This window comes from Malus domestica, chromosome 02 (genome assembly GCF_042453785.1).
Source record: "Malus domestica chromosome 02, GDT2T_hap1".
NCBI lineage: Eukaryota > Viridiplantae > Streptophyta > Magnoliopsida > Rosales > Rosaceae > Malus > Malus domestica.
Window position 1 is genome coordinate 5,447,707 of NC_091662.1, and position 22,806 is coordinate 5,470,512.

Below are 22,806 nucleotides of genomic sequence, written 5' to 3' on the forward strand. Positions count from 1 at the left end.
GTGGGATCAATTAAAAACCAAAAGGACTCATTCTAGAAGCTCGTCAAAAGTGCAACAACCATTTAGTTCTTGGTTCATGGATGATCTTCTTGCATTTTTTGATAGATCGGAAGATACGACAAATGAATGTATAGTATGTGTTGTCATTTACAACATTGATGGACCTGGACTAAGGGAATCAGAAACCCAACAGTGTCTTGCATGAGTTGTTTCTTGTTCTTATATTTGCATTTTGGCCTCTATATGACAGCATGTTTAGTGCACTGTGAAGTGGGATGTCCTCCGAATGTGAGCTCATACAACACCATGTTTAGTGCATTGTGGAACTGTGGAGACAGAGTTTGAGCTTCGCAAATGGTATCAGAAATGTTAAGCAAAGGAATAGATCCCGATGGGATTACTTACAATTCGTTTACATCGTGTTTGTGCAGTATATTTTCTTATCTCAGCCTATAATTTCATAGTCTAACCAACTCAGTTGTTAGCATGAATCTACAGTAAGTCCGGTTATACGATGAAGGAAGTTGTGAACGGTCAATCCCACGAAGGGTAATTCCGTGATGTGAATAGGTAAATCCCACGAAAGGTAGAAGTTGTTAACGGTAAATCCCACAAAGGGTAATTCCGTGATGTGAGTAGGTAAATCCCACGAAGGGTAATCCTACATAGATGTTGATTTTCAATTGTGAAGGCCGATGCCATTGTTCAAAGAAGTTGTTTTTTGGTAAAATCCACAAAGGGCGATCCCGTGGTGCTATAGTTAAGGCCGATGCCATTGTTCAAAGAAGTTGTTTTTTGGTAAAATCCACAAAGGGCGATCCCGTGGTGCTATAGTTAAGGCCGATGCCACACTATAGTTTGTTAATTTTCTGTTTTTGTAAATATTAAAGGCCGAAGCCAAGTTGAATGAGATTGTTGACGGTGAATCCCATGAAGGGTAATCCCGTAAGAAATTGTTATAACCGGCATGAGGGTGTGCTACGACTCCTTTATAGAAGGTTGTTCTTTGTGAAGATACTGTTAGAGGCAGGGGAAGGATGTCATGATTTCGGTCCACTGGTTGGAGTCAGAAGCTGGAAATAGCAAGATGAACAACTTCATTATTACACACTACTCCAAACTGCAAGTGACAGAGCAATGGAACATTATTTGCCCAGATCAAGTTGAATGAGTTGAAATTGGACACAGTTTGATAACATTTGAAGCAGAGAAGATACTCATTTTTGCCATTTTACACACCCATGATGGAACAGTTGTTTTCTTGTTCTTTTTATAAGATGAAGTTGTTGATGTCTGATTAAAGTACTTTGAAAATTGCTTTCAACTTTTGGAAGATTGGTGCACCCAAACATGGGGAATTGGGTTACTCTTCCTTAGCGCCATTGATCGGTCTGCTCCAATCTCAATATGAGTTTCCCCAGTTGAGATTGAGGGGGAGTATTAAGGGTGAAAATGTAATACAGTTAGTAATATAGTTAGGTAGTTAGTATTTGGTTAAAGTAGTCAGGATTTCTATATAAACAGTATGTGTAATCTTCATTTGAGTTAGTTAATACAAATCCTATTTCTCTCTCTAAACTCTCTGTCTCTCAAACTCTCTGTATTGATCTTTCTTCTCTTCATCTTTCTTGTTGATTTTCTTTCAATTCCCAAATATTACAATGTAGTTAATACTAGCATGGTGCAGTCATGGAACCTGCATTTGTGGAATCTGAACATCTGGAAATCACTCTAGGTGAACTATGGTATGGTGAAATCGTAACACGAGTTTATTCATTTGAGCCTGGAGTTCTTTCTGGATGCCTAGGCACCTCCATTTCCAAACGTTGTGTTAGTTGACATGACACTGCACAAAACTCATGCTGCAGACCAAAAAAAGTAATCATACACCACTAACTGTTCTTACATTTGTATCCATAACATGATAAAAAATCTAAACCACGAACAAATCAAGATAACCCGCTGTGCCCATGATTGATGTCACCACACAAGTCCCATTATCACTGGAAAAAACGATGGACATGCTCAAATCTGCTATTTTCGAGTCCAAGTTTTCGTTGCGCTGGGATTGCCTCCTCTCTTAATGCAATTCTCTTGCTGGATTCCCTTCTTAAGTAAGCTGAAATACAAATCAATTTATCTGTGATTAACGTATTTTACATAACTTGACATGATCTTATTCGAGGATGAAAGATGGAAGAAAGAAGTTACATTTTAACTAAACATATTACCTTCCATAAAATTGGTATAATAAAACTGTGTTCGTTGGGTGAACCCACTGCCGTAGATACTTGAGATTCCCACAGCTCTGAATAGATAGTTCGTCCACACACGAAAGGTTCCGTCATCACTCTGGCAAGAGCCTTTTGAATCATCAAGTGACAATGCTTCCGATTCTTCACCCGACTAATATCCCGTTTATTGCAGAAAACGAGAGTGAGTGAACAATATTGGACAAAATATACATGGATAATTGATTGCAAATAAAAATAAGGGCTCCAAAAATAAAAATTACCTTTGACAACTGGAATGTGATAAATCTTTGGCTATTCTGGGCCGTCCCTAGCGCATCTTTCTTGGAGACGGGGACACCATCGGATCTCTAGCTTATGTAATTTGGTTAGGCGTTGCATAGCTTCGACCGCAGGCAGAAACATCAGATTCTTACAATAGGAAATTTCCAACTTTGTAAGAGATGTAAGGTTGCCCAACCACTCTGGAAGAGCCTCCACACCATGGAACTTATAAATGGACAAAGATGTTAGACAAGTAGAGTGTTGAATTGGCTGAGGCAGAGACTTGAGCTTAGGCCACCCGTATAATATTAATTTTTCCGATGGGACCTGAAGATCCGGGAAAGAATCGAGCTGCTTGCAGAACTTACCGATCCACAACCTTTTCAAACCAGATAGAGAGTGCAGCCCCTTGGGCAAATATTGTAATTTCCGACAATTAGATACAGATAGAGAGGAAAGAGATTGCAAGCTGGACAAATTGTGATCTGCTAGAGATATCAAATTGTGGCAACCATCGACATACAAACTGGTAAGAGATATGCAGGATGCAAGCCCACTCGGTATACTTGTTAATCGACCGCAATCCACAATCTGCAACTCAGTGAGGGATGTAAGGTTGTCTATACTGGGAATAGCCTCTAGATCAGGGCATTCGCTGATAATTAGAACTTCAAGTGAGACGGGGGTTTGTAGCCCATGACCCGACAACGTCCTCAAATTTGGACAATGCCAAATACTTAGGGGGGTGTATTCAATTGAGAATGTGAGAGATTTTAATGGATTTATAAATCTATGGATTTTTATGGAGTTTAATTGATTTGTAGAGATTCCATATAAAATTTTGATTCAATTCCCTCGAAATCTCATGGGAAGAGGTGAGATTTGTGGTTACTTAAAATACACTATGAAATCTCTCCAATTCCCTCTAATTCCTCGACTTTCTCAAATTCTTTAAAATCAATTTCTAATTGAATACATCTGGAATGTTATAAACTTCTTTAAAATCTTAATTGAATACACCTGGATTTCTAAGGATTTTAATAAACTATTTAAAAATTCTAATTGAATACACCTAGAATTTCAGAGAATCCCTTAAAATCCTGATTGAATACCCCTAGATTCATTAAAAGAATTAAAATCCCTTAAAATCCCAATTGAATACACCCCCTTAGTGTGCGAAGACTAGTACAAGAATGGCGCCCACTCAGTATACTTTTGAATCCATTGCAATTTTCAATAAACAAATCATGGAGGGATGTGCAACCGTTTAAAGACAAGTCATCCTCCTCCTCCTCCGGTAAGAAATCTACCGACTTCTCAATTCACAAAAGACGGAGTGAGGGCAAACTGTGAATTGAAGTGCATCTTAGCTTTCAGCCTCCAACTATTCTCAACTCCTCCGATGAGAAACCCGTTCTGCCCATGACCAATGTCCCTACACAAGTCTCATTATCACTGGAAAAAAAAACCATGGACAGACCGAAATCTGCTATTTTTTGCATCTAAGTTTCCGTTGTGCTGCGCTTGCTCTCCTCTCCTAATGCAATTCTCTTACTGGAATCCCTTCTTAAGTGAGCTGAAATACAAATCCAATTTTATCTGTGAAGACTGTGATTAATGTATTCTAGATAACTTGACATGGTTTTATTCAAGGATGAAAGCTTTGAACAAAGAAGTTACATATTGACTAAACATATTACCTTCCATAAAATTGGTCTAATAAAACTGTGTGAGTTGAGAGGACCTGCACACAGTGAGAAGAAACACAACCTTGTACAAAACTGCGAGAAATCTTGCGCCAGTCGGGCGGATTGCTTGTTTTAATTTAGAAGGCAACAGTAAAATTTGGATTGGCTTCCCTACTGCCGAGTGCCGATAGATACTTGAGATTCCCACAACGGTGAATAGATAAATGGTCGATTCATGAAAGGTTCCGTCACCACTCTGGTAAGAGCCTTTTCAATCATCAAGTGACAATCATTCTGCTGTCAATACTGCAGAAAACGAGAGTGAATGAAGAATTTAGAACAAAAGATACATGGATAATTGATTGGAGATAAAAATGAGCACTCCAAAAAAAAAAATTACCTCAGATGTGGAATGTGAGAAATCTTTGGCCATTCTGGGCCGCTGTCCTTGGCGCATCTTTCTTCCAGACGGGGACACCGTCCAATCTCTAGATCATGTAATTTGGTTAGGCGTTGCATAGCTTCGACCGTAGGCAGATACATCAGATTCTTACATTTCCAAATTGACAACCGTGTAAGAGATGTGAGGTTGCCCAACCATTCTGGAAGAGCCTCCAGACCATCGAAACAAGAAATGGACAAACGTGTTAGAGAAGCAGAGTGTTGAATTTGCTGAGGCAGAGACTGGAGCTTAGGCCACCCGTACAATCTTAATTGTTTCGATGGGACCTGAAAATCAGGGAAAGAATCGAGCTCTTGGCAGAAGGCACCGATAGACAACACTTCCAAACGAGATAGAGAGTGCAGCCCCTTGGGAAAATATTGTAATTTCCCACATTCAGATAAATATAAAGAGGAAAGAGATTGCAAGCTGGACACATTGTGATCCGCCAGAGATATCAAATTGTCGCATGAGTCGACCAGTAATTTGGTAAGAGATGTGCAGGATGCGAGGCCACTTGGTATACTTGTTAATCGATCGCAGTTGCCAATAGACAATTCAAGGAGGGATGTGAGGTTGTCTAAACTGGGAAGAGCCTCCAGATTACTGCAATGCTTGATACTTAGATGTTCAAGAGAGACGGGGGTTTGTAGCCCAGGACCCGACAAAGTCCTCAAATTTGGACATTTATAAATATCCATTGTGCGAAGACTGGTACAAGAAAGGAGCCCACTCAGTATACTTTTGAATCCATCGCAGTATCTAATAATCAAATGACGGAGGGATGTGCAACCGTTTAAAGACAAGTCTTCCTCGAGAGTAGTGCATCTCTCAATAACCAAATCACGGAGTGAGGGCATATTCTGAATTGAAGTGCATCTTAACTTTGGGCAATCAACTATTTTCAACTCCTCAAGAGACTGGGATGATGAAATTTGGAAGGATTCTAGATTGCGGCAATATTTAATTTCCACTGTCTCAAGTGAAGGGCAATAGTCTAACCCACAACACAAGCTCAACAATTTCTCACAACTCCTAATTCTCAATTCACGGAGATTGGTTACTCGACTGCATATATTTTCTATTGGCATGGCGTTATCAACATAACGTATATCTAACTCCCTGAGAGATGGAAAATGAGTGGGAGCACTTGCCAATCCCCGACAATGCTCTATTGTCAACTGCTCAAGGCAGGGAAACACTACTAAGGCTGCTTTCTCACCTGTTGACCTCACTTTCTCAACAACCGCTTCCTTCCATTCACTTAATGATGGGCAATGGATAAATGATAAGCTTTTCAATGCTGGAAACAAAGTCACCTCCGTGGCCGCCTCATCATTATTAATGTATTTATAACCATAAAACTCAACTCCAACACATTTAAGCTTCTCCATATTCTCAAATAAAATACGTCTAAGATTCGGCAAGTGTCCGAGTGGTGGGACTGCTTCACATTCTACACAACAGCTTAACTCAATCTCTATTAAATTGATGGGCAACGAATCGCTCATCATCCATGATGCAAATTTAGTACCCTTGAATTCCTCAATCCTCAAGCTTTCTATGTTGGGGTGCGGCTGGAGTCCTTCAAGAATATCCTCGTCAAGAAAATTGCCATTTCTTTCTTCAGGAGGGACCCACCCCCATTTTAATATCAATTTTCGTAGGTTTGCCTTTTTCACTAATTTTGATTTCATTGCTTCTTCCTTGTCTCTCACAAATTCCAATGATCCAATAACTAGTTTCCCTTTCAGTTCATTTAACCCACCTAGCTCATCAAGTCTATGACGCCTTGCTCTATCCAATTTAAAAGAAGATAGTGTTTGCAGATGAGTCAATCTTGTCATTCCAAATGGAACTTCCACATCCCCGTCGAAATAAACATGTCTCAAGTTGATCAAATTTTCCATTTCCCTAGGAAACGTTTTAAGCCTCCATGCTCTTAACATTCTTAACGTTTGAAGATTATAGAGCTTGCCAACAGATTTTGGGAGTTCTTTTATTCCTGTCCAGGAAATGTTGAGATACCTCAAGCGTTTCAACTTTCCAATTGAATTGGGCAACTCCTCAATTTCAGCATCGAATAAATTCAACATCCGTAAACCTTTAAACCTTTCAAAGATGTTACCACTAGGGACCTTGCAATCAACAAACAACGACCGCAATCTCTTAACACTCCCTTTTGGAATTCTTTCAAGTGTAGTGGAAGAAATCCGCGCAACATGCTGAATCTCAAGTGCATCATCATCCATCTGATCCAAGTCTCGCGTCAAGCTTTCAAATTTGAATGCTTTTTCTGCAAGATCATGCACCAGATCGTGCATCTTGCAAATGGTAATACTGTACTCTTCTCTAGCATCTTGAAATAAAGAATTTTGCAATAGAATATTAAAATATTCATTACCTATATCCTCCATACTCACGTTGGTAGAAGAATGGAGATATCCTTGAGCCATCCAGAGCTGGACCAAGTCATCTTTTTCAATTTCAAAATCTTTCACAAACATTGAGCAATATGCAAAACATTGCTTCAATAATGACGGTGTTAAATTATCAAAACTCAACTTCAAGACCGACATGATTTTCTCCTCTTCATTTGGTAATTCCCATATTTTACTTTCTAGAATTGACGACCATTCACGCCTGCTATTTTTAGAACGCATCAGGCTTCCTAAAACCTGTTGATATATAAGTTAGTTTCTACGTATTTTATAATATAAAAAGGTGATTAGCACAATAATAATCCCAAATTATAGTTTCATTGAATTTTGAATAGAGTGATTAGCAAAACAAAGATGCATTAAACTCAACTTTGTTTTGTATAGACCAGAAGTGCAAGATTGCTCTCCAATAGTTTTGCTTGTTAGAAGAGAAATACTACGGAGACTTGCTAGCCAAGTAAGAATTAGTCTCAGAATTAAACTCAAAGATCCTTGATTAGATCATTTAAATGTGTTAATTTAATACTTATATGATAACCGAGTAATTGAACAGTTTGTAACAATGCACTAGGAAAGTAGTATTTTGAAGGAGCGTTTTGATCCAAATTTTTTATAGTGTTCTACAAAGAAACACTAAATTTATGCAGCCGCGGGGTGAGCATAGAGCGAACTATTCTTTCGCCTTTTACTAAAGAAACGCTAAATTTGATCCAACGGTCATACGACTTCGGATTTGGGTGATCTTTTGTAATGATCATTTTGAGGAAACACAAAAATAGACGGTTAAATCGTTGAAATATACAAACCTATATATATATATATATATATATATATTATAAACAAATTGATCCTTTAAAAGCTCATTATTATGTTTTTCATGCAATTTTCTTACAAAAATGTTGGGACAAGATTAAATTTTACTGAGTTAAGGTTTTTTATAATGGCGATTTTGTTGAATATTTAATCATACTTATATTAGCAAACTAAAAGATCTTAAGTTCGACTCATATGAATGAGGATAACTTATTATATTTGTTTGAGTTCGAAACCATACTCATACATGACCCAGCCCAATTCCCGTTAAGAGTAGAATAGTAGAAATCATAGTCATACATTACCCTAATTCTGCAAACTAATCCTTTATGGAGAAAGCCACCAATCTATGTCTTCGACTGGCGACCCATTTTTGTGTGTAATTAATGTCTCATATTACAAACTTATCTCTGAACTACTCATTAATCTTTTAATATCTATTTTAGGTAAACGTATTTGACAAAACCAAGATGTTTTTATTCCCATTCAATTGATTAATTCAATATGGGATATCGGAGTGATGCTAGAGAGACCAACTACTTCAATCACACTCATAGATCACATGATGTGTTAGTTGATGGTTGGACTTATTATTCAAATCATTAAAGAAAGAATCCAACTATCAACTGCTACATCATGCGGTCTACAAAATATGGTATCCCTACTCCCTAGCATAAAATTGCAAGAAAACTTGATATGAAAAACAATTTGGGTCATAATCGTTATCAATTTGCATCATCTTTCTCTATGATTAAAACTGTAGATTTTTTGTTTCAAAGTGTTTTCTATTTCATGAGTAATTCCGAATGTACAATGCAGTATATACAGGCAAGAGAAACAAATGGTTAGAAGCAACCATCTTTACATGAAACCCTAGAGACCGGTTAAACCTAGGACACAAGCTTTTCCTTAATTTAAGGTGATTTACATCAAATCCTAGACTAAGAAGTAATCAGCAAGTTAAGTGCCTTGAATCAAGGAACTAGAAAAACTGGCGGTTGACTTGTGTATCTATGGTTACTTGTGGACTTGATATGAGATGACATGCTAGGGTTTAGTGTGACTGGTTCCAACACTCCCCCTCAAGCTGGATCGTGAAGTGTAGTCGAGCCAAGCTTGCTCAGAAGCCTATGTAACTGAGAAAAGGGTAGAGCCTTAGTAAATAAGTCAGCCAATTGATCATGACTTTGAGTGAATTGAGTCTGAATGACTTGTGTTTGAACTTGAGCTCAGATGAAATGGCAGTCCACCTCAATGTGCTTGGTTCTTTCATGAAAAACAGGATTAGCTACAATGTGCATGGCAGCTTGGTTATCACACATGAGAGACATAAGGGCTTGATGTGAGAGCCCTAAATCTGAAACCAAGCCTTTAAGCCAAATCAGTAAGCATGCAGTGGCTGCCATTGCTTAATACTTTGCTTCAGCACTCAATCGTGCTATAACATGTTGCTTCTTACTCTTCCATGTCACGAGGTTTCCCCTAATGAAAGTACAATATGTAATGGTAGATTTTCTGTCAATTGCATTACCTGCCCAGTCTGCATCGGTGTACGCACTAATTTCTATGGACTGATTGTTTGACATAAGAATGCCTCTGTCCAATGAACCTTTGAGATAACGAAGAACACATTTACCAAGGTAAAGATGTTGCATTGTGGGAGCATGCATAAACTGACTAACTAAGCTGACAACATAGGTGATGTCTGGATGTGTGATAGTGAGGTAGATAAGCTTACCAACAAATCTTTGGTAGTAGCTTATGTTGGTGAGAGGTTCTCCAGTAGAATCAATCTTCATTTTGCTGTCAATAGGTGTGATGGCAGGCTTGCAATAGAGATTAGCCTCAGTGAGTAAATTAACAACATTCTTTCTTTGACTGAGGAACAACCCTTTGTGAGAGGTGGTCATTTCAATGCCAAGAAAGTACTTTAATCTCCCAAGATCTTTGATGGAAGATGTGTGGTGTAAGGAGTGTTTCAAGGCTTTGATTCACTCTCATTGTCACCAGTGATGATTAGATCGTCAACATAGATGAGAACCACAAGTTTTCCACTTGAACCACTTCAAATAAATAACAAGGAATCAACATTGCTTCTTATGAACTCTGTTTTTTCTAAGACAAAACTTAGCTTGGCATACCATGCTCTCGGAGATTGCTTGAGTCCATAGATTGCCTTATGTAGTTTACAAACCATTCTTTTTTCCACTTGAGTGTAACCTAGTGGGGGTTGCATGTAGACTTCTTGAAGTTCTTCATGGAGAAAGGCATTCTTTATGCCTTTCTATTGAACCATCTGCCTTGAGCTTAGTTTTGTAAAACCACCAGCTTCCAACAGCATTCTTTCCTAGAGGCAACTTGACAATGCTCCAGGTATTGTTCTCTTCCAATGCATTCAGCTCTTCAGCCATAGCTAATTTCCAATATGGCAAGGAAACAGCTTCTAAGAATGTTCTTGGTTCAGCAATTTTGGAGACTTCAGTAAGAAATGCACGGTGAGAAGTTGAATACTTTAAGTAATGTAGTACATCAGAGATAGGGTACCTTAAGGCATAAGTGACATAGTCCAATAGCCTCGCTGGAGGTTTTCTTGTCCAAGCAAGATTTCTTCGTGCACCTTGAGTTGGCTGTGATGATTGTTCATTGTCAACTTGATTTTTAGAGCCATGCTCAACGTCCTCTTGTGAAATGACCTATGGATTTGAGAGGTTTGTGACTTGGTGCACCTCCCCATTGCCTTGAGTGCCTTGCTGGAACATCATCATCTTGTTCTATGTACATAGGTAATGGGACCAAGTCATGTAGAGACCCCCCTCCACCAGAAGCATGCTTGGTGGTTAGAAGAAATGAGTGTCTTCATAAAAAAAAAACATCTCTTGAGACAATGCATTTTGTTGGTAGGGGATTGAAGCATTTGTACCTTTTTTGTGTAGATGAGTACCCTACAAACACACATTTTGCAGCCCTAGCCTCCAGTTTGTCACGATGTTGAGGCTACACATGAACAAAGCATGAGCAACCAAACACTTTCAAGTGAGACAGGTTGATAGACCTCTTTTCTAGAGTTTCACAAGGAGATTTAAACCATAGAACATGACTGGGTAGTCGGTTGATGAGGTATGTAGCTGTCAAAATTGCATAGGACCAAAACTTCTTTGGAACATTCATGTGTAACATCAATGCACGAGTCTTTTCAAGTAGGTCTCGGTTCTTCCGTTCAGCAATCCCATTTTGCTGTGGGGTTCCCACATAGCTAGTTTGATGTACAATTCATTTTGAACTCAAGTATTGAACCATGGTGTTGGATAAAAACTCAATGCCATTATCTGATCTTAGTGTTTTAATAGTTGAATGAAATTGGTTGGACACGAGTGTATGAAAGTCTTGAAGGATAGTTGAAACTTCACTTTTAGATTTCATGAGATAAAGAAAAGTGACACGAGTGCAATCATCTACAAATATGACAATGTATGTGTAACCTTCCATTGATTCAATAGTAGGACCCCATACATCGGTGTGAACAAGTTCGAAATGTATGCTAGATCCTTACATTGAGGTTCCAAAAGGTAACCTAGCAAACTTTGAGAAATGACAAGTATCACACTTAATCAATAGGTGACAAAACTTGGGAAATAGTTTTGACAAAACAACTTCGGATGGATGGGCTAGCCTTTGGTGACAAAGTTGTTGATTCTTGGAAAAGCTTGGTTGAACTTGAAGGGCTTTTGACAAAAGGGGTTTCGTGCAAAAATAATAGAGACCATTTTGATAGAATCTTTCACCAATCGTCCTCTTGGTGAGCATCCTGAAAAATTACATTTGTGGGTGAGAATATGGCTAGGTAATTTAGAGTGTTAGTGAGTTGTCCTACGTACATCAACTGAAATGGAAAAGAGGGTACGTATAAGGAAGTAGACTCTATGGTGTTTGAGACTAAACCTAGTTTTCCTCTTCCCATGACCAAGACATTTTTTCTATTTGCAATTGACACATGAGATGGTTTTGACAAGACTTGAAAATCATGTAAGTTTGAGGCTTTATTTGTTATGTTATCAGAAGCACCTGAGTTAATTGTCCAACAATCATGATTAAAACTAGTTTATAGTGTAGTTGAGAATGCTTTGAAGATACTTGGGACTGCATCTTGTGAAACATGATCATGATCAGCTAGAAATCCTGCAAACTGTCCAAGAAGTGTAGTTTGTTTGTTCCCTTCACCCTTGATGTTTGTGCAGCTTCTCCATGATTCTTGGTTTGCAAGTAAGTTGCAAACTCGTTGATAAGAGTAACAGGATTGGTTGTGAAATCCATCAAGCCATGAGTGAGTGAGTTGGTAGCATGGTTGGCAACATGCTAAGCCTTGAGAGGAGCCACTGATGAGGATCTTGGAACCATCATCCTATTGTCTTTTAATTTGGGCTTGAGTTCAGGGTGCAGCTCCCAACACCTCTCTTATGTGTGACCATATGCATTGCAATACTTACACTTTAGATGTGGAGTCTTTCCTCGGTACATTTTGGCATCATGGTTTCTGTGGTTTGCAACATACCCTTGAGCCTCATATAGCTTGAGATTAGGCTCCACATTCATCACCCTTATTCTTGCTTCTTCACGTTGCACTGTGACACAAACAGTCTTGAATGATGGTAGCTCCACGCTCATTAATATGTGACTCCAGAGATCCTCATATTCTGAGCTGAGGCTTGCGAGCAGTTGATAGATCTTATTCTCCTCAACTCTTTTAAGAAGAATAGTGGGATCCGTGGTGTGAGGGAGGCCCTAAATGTTGAACAAAAGACTTATTTTCTTCCTGGAGGCAAGCAATATCTCTTTTCAATTGGAATACCCTGGCGTAGTTATTCTAGTTCCCATACATATCCTTCACAGATTTCCACAAATCTTGCAAGGATTCACAGTAACTGAATATCTCAACAACATGTTTCTCCAAAGTGTTGAGTAACAAGGACATGACAAGTTGATCCTTGCACAGCCATGCTCCATAGGTCTGAAAAGAAGAATCTGGAATTTCAACACTTCCATTGATGAACCCTAACTTTCCCCTTCCTCCTAGAGCGAGTGAAACTACCCTAGACCAAGGAAGGTAGTTGAGCTCATTCAGCAGCACCGAGCATAGGCGCTGGTTGGTATTGACTTCAGCATTCAAAAAATTCGAGGGAGCAACCTGAGAGTTTTCTCCCTCAAGATTGACTATGCTTTCCTCAGCCATTACAAAAGTTTAAACGAACACCAGTGGAAACAACACGGGCAGAGACAAGTCAAGGATGACACTGCTCTGATACCATGTAGATTTTTGGTTTCAAAGTGTTTTCTATTTCATGAGTAATTCTGAATGTACAATGCAGTATATATAGGCGAGAGAAACAAATGGTTACAAGCAACCATCTTTACATGAAACCCTAGAGACCAGTTAAACCTAGGACACAAGTTTTTCCTTAATTTAAGGTGATTTACATCAAATCCAAGAATAAGAAGTAATCAGCAAGTTAAGTGCCTTGAATCAAGGAGCTGGAAAACTAGCGATTGACTTGTGTATCCATGATTACTTGTAGACTTGATATGAGATGACATGCTAGGGTTGCTTTTGCTAGGGTTTAGTGTGACTGGTTCCAACAAAAACAGTTGGGCTTTAATGACACGGATTAAATCTTATTGGGTTTGAGAGTCATGTTTTCCTAGACTTCAATGACTAAGAAAATGATTATCACTCACTGTTAAATGTTTAATCCAACAGTACAGAAAAAAGTATAGTAAAAAAGTTAAATGAGCACCAACCATTAGATTAAGATCGAACGGTGGGTGACCACCATTTTCTTGGTAATTGGATTATAGGAGAACAATTCTGTTGGGTTTTATAGGGTTTCTTCTGTTTGAGTGGTTAATTGGCTATTCAATCTTATTGACCTCAAACCTATGTGGCTAAAAGAAATAGAGGATTCAAAGCCAAGTCTATGTTTGTCTCCTTTAAGAAAATTTAGAGTAATACTGTTGATGTAATCAAATTTACTCCCTTATTTGTGTAGTTTATACTTTAACATTAGTTTATACGACTTCATGCATAAAATTTGTTTATATAACATTTTTTTATATAGCATTTTTCCATTCGTTGTCTTAATCCACTTTGCTTTTCTAGGCACTTGAAGATGATCTACCCTCGCCCATTACACCCAGAAACTCCCCACCCCTCCTTCTAAATCTATATTTATGTTATTAAAATAAAAAACCAAACAAAAGACAGCAAGGGGGAATATGATAATAGACATACCTTTGCCACCAATGGTACACCGGCACACTTTTCAGCTATCGCCCTTCCAATGCCCTCTTGATCTGAATCTAGAGAACGAGCATTACCATTTCGTAATGCTTCACCCCTTAATATGGACCAACAATCCTCGTTTGATAGGAGCCCCAAATCACACTTCGGCATTGTCCCCGTGATTAATGCAACCTTTTCACTGCGGGTAGTAACAATGGTAATGCTTCCGGGAGCAGAATTGAGCATCGACAAACAATCCGTAAAACTGCTCCATAAATCCTCAGCTTCATTCCAAACATCATCGAGTATCAGCATATATCTCTTCCCTTTCAACCTTTCTTTGAGGTTATTCAGCGATGCTTCCCGACTTGTACATCCTGCCAATTTAAGGGACTCTAACATCCGATTTAGAATCGAATTAACGTAAAAAGGGTTGGATACACACACCCACATTTTTTCCTGGAAATGTCCACCAATAGCATCATCATTGAATATTGATTTTGCCAAAGTCGTCTTTCCAAGTCCTCCCAATCCCACAACGGCCATAACCGAAAGGTTATTTTCCTGATTCTTGGACTCGATCAAGGTTGCAATGATATCCGACACTGTCTTCTCCCTTCCAATGATCTTCTCATCCTGACGGAAGCTTGAGACGGTTTCTCTGTTCCCCATAGCTGGAAGGGTTTGATCTTCTCTCCTTGCAACTAAGCCAATGAAAGATGCCTCACTCTTGAGAACCGCCAGGGACGCATTGATGTTCTTAATCTTGTGTGCCATCTTTTGACGAAATAAAATGGGATTGGAGAGCGAAAAGAAGTTAAGTACCTTCTTCTTCATGTGGTTTTGCAGTTCTGCTTTACGCCGGAGAACTTCATAGTTGATGTCCTCCAAGACATCATCAGCATCATGAGCTACGTCTTTCAGTTTTTTCACCCAGTCCTCCAACGCCTTGCGCTTGTGAGGTGGTTGGTGGGCAACATCGCCTAAGTAATCTTGAATCGCAAGTGACGATTGTTGAAGCTCAGTTAGCTCTTTATTGAATCCTCGGAAAAGACTGATTTCTTGAGCAGCAAGTGAAGCGACCGACTTCAGTATTCCCTCCACCGGAAAAGTGATGAGACCTTCTAGCACCTTTACAGGATCCATACCCGCCCGATAAGGGGAGATTAGAGAGTAGGAAGCAGAGAACTGAGAGAAAGCCAAGGAAGGACACAAGAAGAGCGAATTAGATGAATGAAAGGCTTAACAATAATTCAAGAAAATGTGGTATAAGAAGAAAGGACCCTTTATAATTGACGCCACTTTACGCCTGTGAGCGTCAACATAATGTTCAAGAGTGGAGGCCAACTTTAATAAAGTAACGAGGATTGAATAGGAAAGATAAAAAGAAGACAAAAATATAAACCCATCTTATTAGCAAATGTGTTCCAAAAATTAATTACCTAGCATTATTCTATCTATATTATCAAGAGAACTTTCATTGTCAACCTTTCTCGAAAATAAGAATTATATCATTGTTTTTCTTATTTTACCCTTAACCTTTTCTTAAAATGACAATCATATCCTCAGTTTTTTTAATTTTACCCTCATTTTTGATACACAATATTTACATAAAGAAGACAAAATTGTAATTATATAATATTAAGAAAAATATGCCCTTATGAAGAGAAACTGTCTCATCATCATTGTCTCATACTTTTTAAAAAAAATTTAAAAACTAATCACTCCTTAATCAAAAACAAAAAAGAAAATGAAATTATTCACACACTAAGTGTGCTCATCTGCCAGTTCATATAAAAGATAACAGATAGAAGATGACAACTTTCACTTGGGCTTTCTAGTAAATTAATGAAAATACACTAAAACCTAAAGATGCTAATTCAACATGATAAATGACAGAATTCGGCCTAAAATGCTCATGCATCACAACAAAGTGGTGAATTAAATTTGTGATTTTTCTGAAAAGCCGGTTCAATGCATAAATATTATCATGAATTAACGATAACGATCAGAATTCTCCTTGAGAGCAACAGGGGCAAGTTCTTGAGCCACGGCTTTACCTACTGAAACCTTTCTCCTAACAAATGAGACGCCGGATAACTTGCTGCGCATCCAAGGCCATCTTGAGCCCTTCAACCCCACCAACATAACATCCGACTCTATTCCAATCAAACATGGGCCCCGCACGTCCCCACACGGCACATTCCCTGACCCCCTTCGTCCTCAATTTCCCTCCAAGAATGTTACATGGACATCAACATTCAAGTATGATGCATAAACTGTAGTTTCATCATCCTTCCAACACGCAATATTTTAGTATGCGTTGGTTGCATCGAATATTTCAGACTGGATTAGTTTTAGAGGCTAAGTTAAATTATGTTAATATAAACTAAACTTAATTCATATGATAATACGTTTAATGCAATGTCAGATTAAGACACAAAATAATTAAGAAAAAGGCAAATGAAAATCCAATTACTTTGCTTTTAAATCAGCATAAACTTTTTTCTCAAATAATTCAAGAAAATGTGGATAAGAAGATGAGAGATACATATCAAGATGGTAGGACCCCTTATAATTGATGCCACTTTACAATTGTGAACTTAATTTGGTGAGACTGAGCACTTTTCTAATAGTATGGAGACATAAAATGGCAAAAAATTGTAAAGCAAAGCAAGACCACATAAATGTAAATCCATCGTATCAGCAAAGATTTTTTCTGGACAATTTTAGACAATAGTGGAGATTCAACTTTATTATATGAAGATAATTCTAGTGTTCGGTCTTTTGATCAATCTGGCGATGTGTTGCACACTCACACTAATATGAGCATCATTATATTGTGTTTTATCAACCTTAAAATTAACCCCACCCCACACGATGGAGTGAGTCTAGTGCCGAAAAATCATTGTATCAACCTCTCTAGACAACTTTAGATGATAATAGAGATCCGACTTCAATAAAATTAAGGAAAGAACAAAAAATAATAATGCAACAGAGGAAAAAAAAAAGGGAGCACGTAAGTACAAAGATTATATAAAAGAGAGAAATGCTAAGTAACTCTCTTAAGTTGAGATTCTATGTGGACTTTTCGTTACTTTATGTTTGTAAAAAATTATTTTATAATATTGACAAGAAAAAAAATTACAAAAAATTTATAGAGAATCACACTTTTGAAAAAATCTCCGAGATTCTTGGCTTTTATTACAGCTATCCAACTATCAATAGCATGCATTGTTTTAGGATGGAATTTGGAAGCATTTGAGACGGTCATCCACGCACCAGAGAGATGAAAGTCGTCATGTAACTCTACCAACACGTAATAGGGGTGGAAAAGCAAGGAGACAAAATTGGTATTGTAACCCTACCGACGCGTAATAGAACGGTGGAAAAGCAGGTGCTGCTTTTTCAAGAAAACCAAGGGAATGACGTTTCCACTTCCCAATGGAAAACCACGATGCCACTATTTAATCACTGGATGGTTAAGATTGAAATTTCGCAAAAGATTCATGCATATACGATATTTAGTTAATAATTTAATCATTTGTAATTACATTATTGAATTTGTGAATTTGATTTAAAATTTTTAATTTCTCTAATATTACCAATATTGAAACACCTAACCCAACTCAAGCTCCTTCAATCAACAAAAGAAAAAGTCATCCACCTCCATCAAAATTGAGATAAAATGGACCAGAATGCTCTCATGATCCTTCTCTCCAAATCTGATTGGGTCATTTTCTTGAGTCGAGTAATAGCATTAATAAGTTACATATTCTATTAATCGCCGATAAAATTCAAACTTACACCATTATACAAGGATACAAAACATTTCCATCACTATAATAAAAGACCACTTGCGACCGGGTCATTTAATTTAAATCGCCCATCCCAGCGTGTGGCAACTTCTTTCTTTTCATACTTTCTCTGCGTGAAGACGTCTACACGCGAAAGATCTTCATCGTCCACCTTATTTCACGCGGTGATTCATTTATTGACTTAAACTTGTTTCGATTAGTCAACAAATATAGGTCTTCCATGAATTTTTGTCAGGACTCAGTGCTAGTGACTATTCAAACCCTACCTAATTCTCACATCTTCACCATGATTAGTCAACAAATATTGGTTTTAACTTTTTACTATACTATAATGTTTAGTCTCTAAATTATCTAATATTCTGTTATCGGCCCCACGCGTTGTCCCCACATGGCACATCCCATTTCTTCCTCAATTTCCTCCAATAATGTTTACATGGACGTCAATATTAATTCAAGTATAATGGACAAGGTGTAGTTTCATCGTCCTTCCAATATGCTATATTTGAGTATGCGTTTGTTGCAATGAATTATTTCATATTGAAATATAAATACAAATATTAAACTGAATTGACTTAAAATACACTAAATTTGACTAATTTAATGAAACGTTTGATCTAATTTCAAACTAAATAGCAAAGTAATTAATAAAATGGTAAGTTCATCCCAACAAAATTTACCACATCACTAGTTTCATCCCAACAAAATTTGCATAGTTCGAATTATTTAGGTTGAAATGTTCACAAGAAATATTTTACGACAATGTAAGATTAAATTAATTCAAAGAAAGTTAACACAAACACAAAACTTTGTAACCAATCAAATTATCATATAAAATCGTAAAAACCATAAATTTATGAATTCTACCATAGGAACTCACTCATTGAAGGTAATATTGCTTTAGGGACACAAAGATTCTTTTTAAATCCTTAAATGAGTCCTTAAAAGTGATGGTTCAAGTCCCTAAATCTCTAACACCTTGAGAGATGAAATAAATTCAAATCCGTAAATCTCTAAACCTTTGGAACATAATATTGGGGACCTTGCCATAAAAAATAAAGGGTGACTCTGAATGCAGTCATTAATCACTAATATTGTTTGATTGAAATCTTATTAGTTCTAAGTTTTTTTTATCAAAGTCTTTGACTTTGTACGTCTCTTCATATTGATATTAATGTAGTTTCATATCAACTAATTATTTTTGAAGTTCCTTAATTCTTGGACTTCAAATTTTGTAATAAATTAATTCCTGAAAAAGCATAAGACACATAATAAATAGTAAAATTTGTAACGAATAGAACATTTATCTACCAATAATCAAGCATTACATTCTAAACACATAAAAAACAATGTACACATATAATTGGATTTTAAAAAAAAAGAATTTATCATTATAATTGAGAAATTTAGAAAAATAATCAAAATTTGAACCTCATAGAAAATTATAGCCGTTTTTTAAGTTAATGATAATTATAACCAAAGTTGATGTAAAAGTATTAACATATATACTCATGAGGTTCTCTCCGCCACCTCCAATTCTTCAAACTTTTAGACCGTCTCCGAGGAGTTAAGCTCTCCAGTCCAACATAATATCTAGGTTTTTCGTTTCAGTAGGTAATCGTTATAACCATGGTGGGCATGGCCACGAAAGGTACTATTTTTCTTACGATTCCTAACATATTCCTTCAATTTTTGTTCTTTAATTTTTCTGATTTTTGTTGCATTTGATTTTCTAAACATATTAGATTAGATTTCGACCTCTTTCATCAACACTGCGAAACCGATGTTCCGATTGGCCGGGCAAAGTCATGGTACACCATCCCATTTCAGATTGTAAAAGGTTGACTTTTGGTTTCTGGCTTTTAACTTTGAGCTTTTGGTTTTTGTTTTTTAATATTTTCACGTAGAAATAGCATTATTAATATGGGAGCACAACAATATATATGAACCTACAGAGAAATTAAAGAAAAACAGAGATGTTGGTCTGCCATATGTAAATTGACATATTTGGCTTCTAGCATTGGGAAGAAAGAAATTGTGTATATTTGAATTATAAATTGCATTTTCCATCCAAATTAAGTATTTAAAATTATTGCCGACAAGAGGAGTTTTGTGATTAGTCGCCTGCAGGTACGCGTAGACTCATATTTACTATTCACAAAATGTCATTATCGTTCCCGCGTGCATACGTACGATCCACCCGTCCATTCTTGATTTGTAAATATTATAAACATAAGTAGCTACTATGAACGCATATGCCATGACAATTCTTTTTTTTTTTTTATAATTTATTTTATTTTTGCTTCTTTGATTGTGATATCCCAGCAAATTGAGGTTACCCCGTCAAACAAAATCACTAATAAATTCGATTTAGTAGTTGGCAGTCGGCTATGGTGGGTGCGCCCATGGTTTCAAGTCTAATTTGCATTTTTTATTAATAGTTGGCACGGTCACATGGTGGTAACCACTTATTTGTCTTTTGATTGATGCAGATCCGGATTAAAAAACAAATGGTCTTTCTAATTAGGATATTTTATTACTAATTGTGTTGATCAATGATTGTTTGGCTATTTGTAACTTGTAAGGTTCATGAGTGTTGAAAGAGAAAACCGAACACAAGATTTCAGTTGTAAGTACTAAATGTATGCTCTTAACCACTAGAGTTATAAGTTTTTTGTGTGCTCAATGTTCGACTCTCGTTCTTTCTAAACATGAATTGTGTGGACCATTGGATCTGATGGAGAATTGGACACCTTAGCATCATTGAAGTGAAACATGCTATTTGCTCCTCAAGAGGCTATTTTTCATGCAGACCTTACGTGCAGATCAGATATAGTACTTTGGATCTAATTTGAACTACCGAAATCAAAACAAGTTTAGGGTGAAACCAGCTCACAATAAAACAAAGCTCATTGGTGGAACAGGGTCTGAAAAACCCGTATAATTCATCGGCACAACTCGAATATCTCATCCTTTTTCGTTTTTTTTTTCTTTTCCCGCAATGGATTTGGAATTCCCCATGGCTGATGTCACCACACGAGTCTCATTATCACCGGAAAAAACCATGGACATACTAAAATCTGCTATTTTCGTGTCCAAGTTTTCGTTGCACTGGGATTACTCTCCACTCTTAATCCAATTCTCTTACTGGATTCCCTTCTTAAGTGAGCTGAAATACTAATCAAATTTATCTGTGATTAACATATTCTAGAAAACTCGGCATGATTTTATTCAAGGATGAAAGATTGAAGAAAAAGAGTTACATATTGACTAAACAGATTACCTTCCACAAAATTGGTCTCATAAAACTGTGTTAGTTGGGAGAACCTGCACAGAGTGAGAAGAAACACAACCTTCTACAAAAGCGTATCTGCAGAGTGAGAAGAAACCTTCTACAAAAGTTGCATCTTTCTTTATTCAGATTCGTACCAGTCCCGATAACACTTAACACATGAGAAAACGAGAGTGAGTGAACAATATTGAATCAAATATTCATGAATAATTGATTGGAGATAAAAATAAAAAATACCTCTGATATCTGGAATATGATAAATCTTCGGCCATCTTGGGCCACTGTTCTTGGCGCATTCTTTCTGCCAGACGTTGGTGATTGGTATTTAGTCTTTGGTTACTATTATCTTTAGCAAATGGAGTAGACTTGTCCTTGAAAGTTGATGACCAAATTGACAACTACCTCCTCTTCATTTGGCTACAATTAAATCCTAACTAGCTAGTAGCTACCCAGCAAATGGTGTTGTCATGGGACCTGCATTGGTGGAATATGAACATCTGGAATTCAATCCAGCTGAATTATGGTATGGTGAAATCGTAACACAAGTTTCTTCATTTCAGCCGGGAGTTCCTTCTCGATGCCTAGACACCTCCATTTCCACAATTCACAAAACTCATGGTGGCTCTATGTTGGGAGGCATGCCGTGCTGTCTCTGATGCTTCCAGACCGAATTCACATTGAACTCTCCTCGAAGCCTTTGATCCAAAATAGTATTTCAATCCCTGTTCTGGAACTCAAGATTCACCCACTCCACTATGTGGACAAGATCATCATTTTCTATGATTGCAGGTTGGCCAGTAAAAATCTAAACATCAATTTTTTTTTCTTTCAACCTTGCTAATTATAGTATCTGCAGACCAAATAAAGTAATCATAGATCACTCACTGCTCATAGATTTGTTTTTTTTTTTTAACATGATCAAAATTCTAAGAACAGTAGAACACAGAAATCTGAACAAGCTCGGTATCCCATGACCGATGCCACCAGAGTCTCAGTGTCACTGGGAAAAACCATGGACATACCAAACTCTGCTATTTTGCATCCAAGTTTTAATTCAAGAGAATGTTGGCAGTCTTTACATCTCTATGCACAATACTGGATTGTGCATATATATTAGCATACAAAATAACACTAAGCACCTATCTAACGCAATATCTAATGCTATCCGAAGTCTCATTTCCCAAGTTTATGTGAGCTTTGTTGAATTATAAGTCTCTAGCTGATTGAGTATTAGAAATAAGATGAGTTTTAATGTGTGTATTCACTTGAGCATATCTGCCAAGTGTAAGGTTAAATGATGTAAGGCCATGAGTGCTATGTGGTGTTTGATCCATGTAATTAGGTTGATGAGTGACTAAGTTTAAAAGTAGTGTTTTGTGTGGTCCTAAAGCTAAGGCCATCAGTTAAATGTAAAGCAGTGTTAGTGCGCATTTTTCTGTGCAGTACAAATATTCCTCTGCAATACTTTTGCAGCAGAGAGAACAAGAAAGAAAAACTTTTCGGTTCAACTTCTATCTTTGCTTTG

General features: G+C 37.2%; 1 protein-coding gene and 1 long non-coding RNA gene across 4 annotated transcripts in view; one reads left to right on the forward strand and one right to left on the reverse strand.

Moving 5' to 3' along the window:
* Positions 1–15,480, reverse strand: part of LOC103418057 (putative disease resistance protein RGA3) — a 30,122-nt gene extending 14,642 nt beyond the window's left edge. Inside the window, exons 1-6 of one of the 3 annotated variants that reach the window (XM_070806870.1) lie at positions 14,184–15,479; positions 4,605–7,324; positions 4,217–4,510; positions 2,516–4,092; positions 2,232–2,406; positions 1,749–2,119 (exon numbers count right to left, since the gene is read on the reverse strand). In XM_070806870.1, coding sequence (XP_070662971.1) covers positions 4,483–4,510; positions 4,605–7,324; positions 14,184–15,320 — 3,885 coding nt within the window. In that variant the 5' untranslated portion in view covers positions 15,321–15,479 and the 3' untranslated portion in view covers positions 1,749–2,119; positions 2,232–2,406; positions 2,516–4,092; positions 4,217–4,482. Of the gene's footprint in view, positions 1–1,748; positions 2,120–2,231; positions 2,407–2,515; positions 4,093–4,216; positions 4,511–4,604; positions 7,325–14,183 lie in introns of those variants that run through there. The other 2 variants (XM_029087915.2, XM_070806874.1) reach the window with 2 other exon arrangements.
* A 4,074-nt stretch (positions 15,481–19,554) lies between these two features.
* Positions 19,555–20,675, forward strand: LOC139188864 (uncharacterized). The gene is made up of 2 exons (XR_011572225.1): positions 19,555–19,640; positions 19,735–20,675. It is a non-coding gene; the product is annotated as an uncharacterized lncRNA (long non-coding RNA).
* The last annotated feature ends 2,131 nt before the right edge of the window (positions 20,676–22,806 follow it).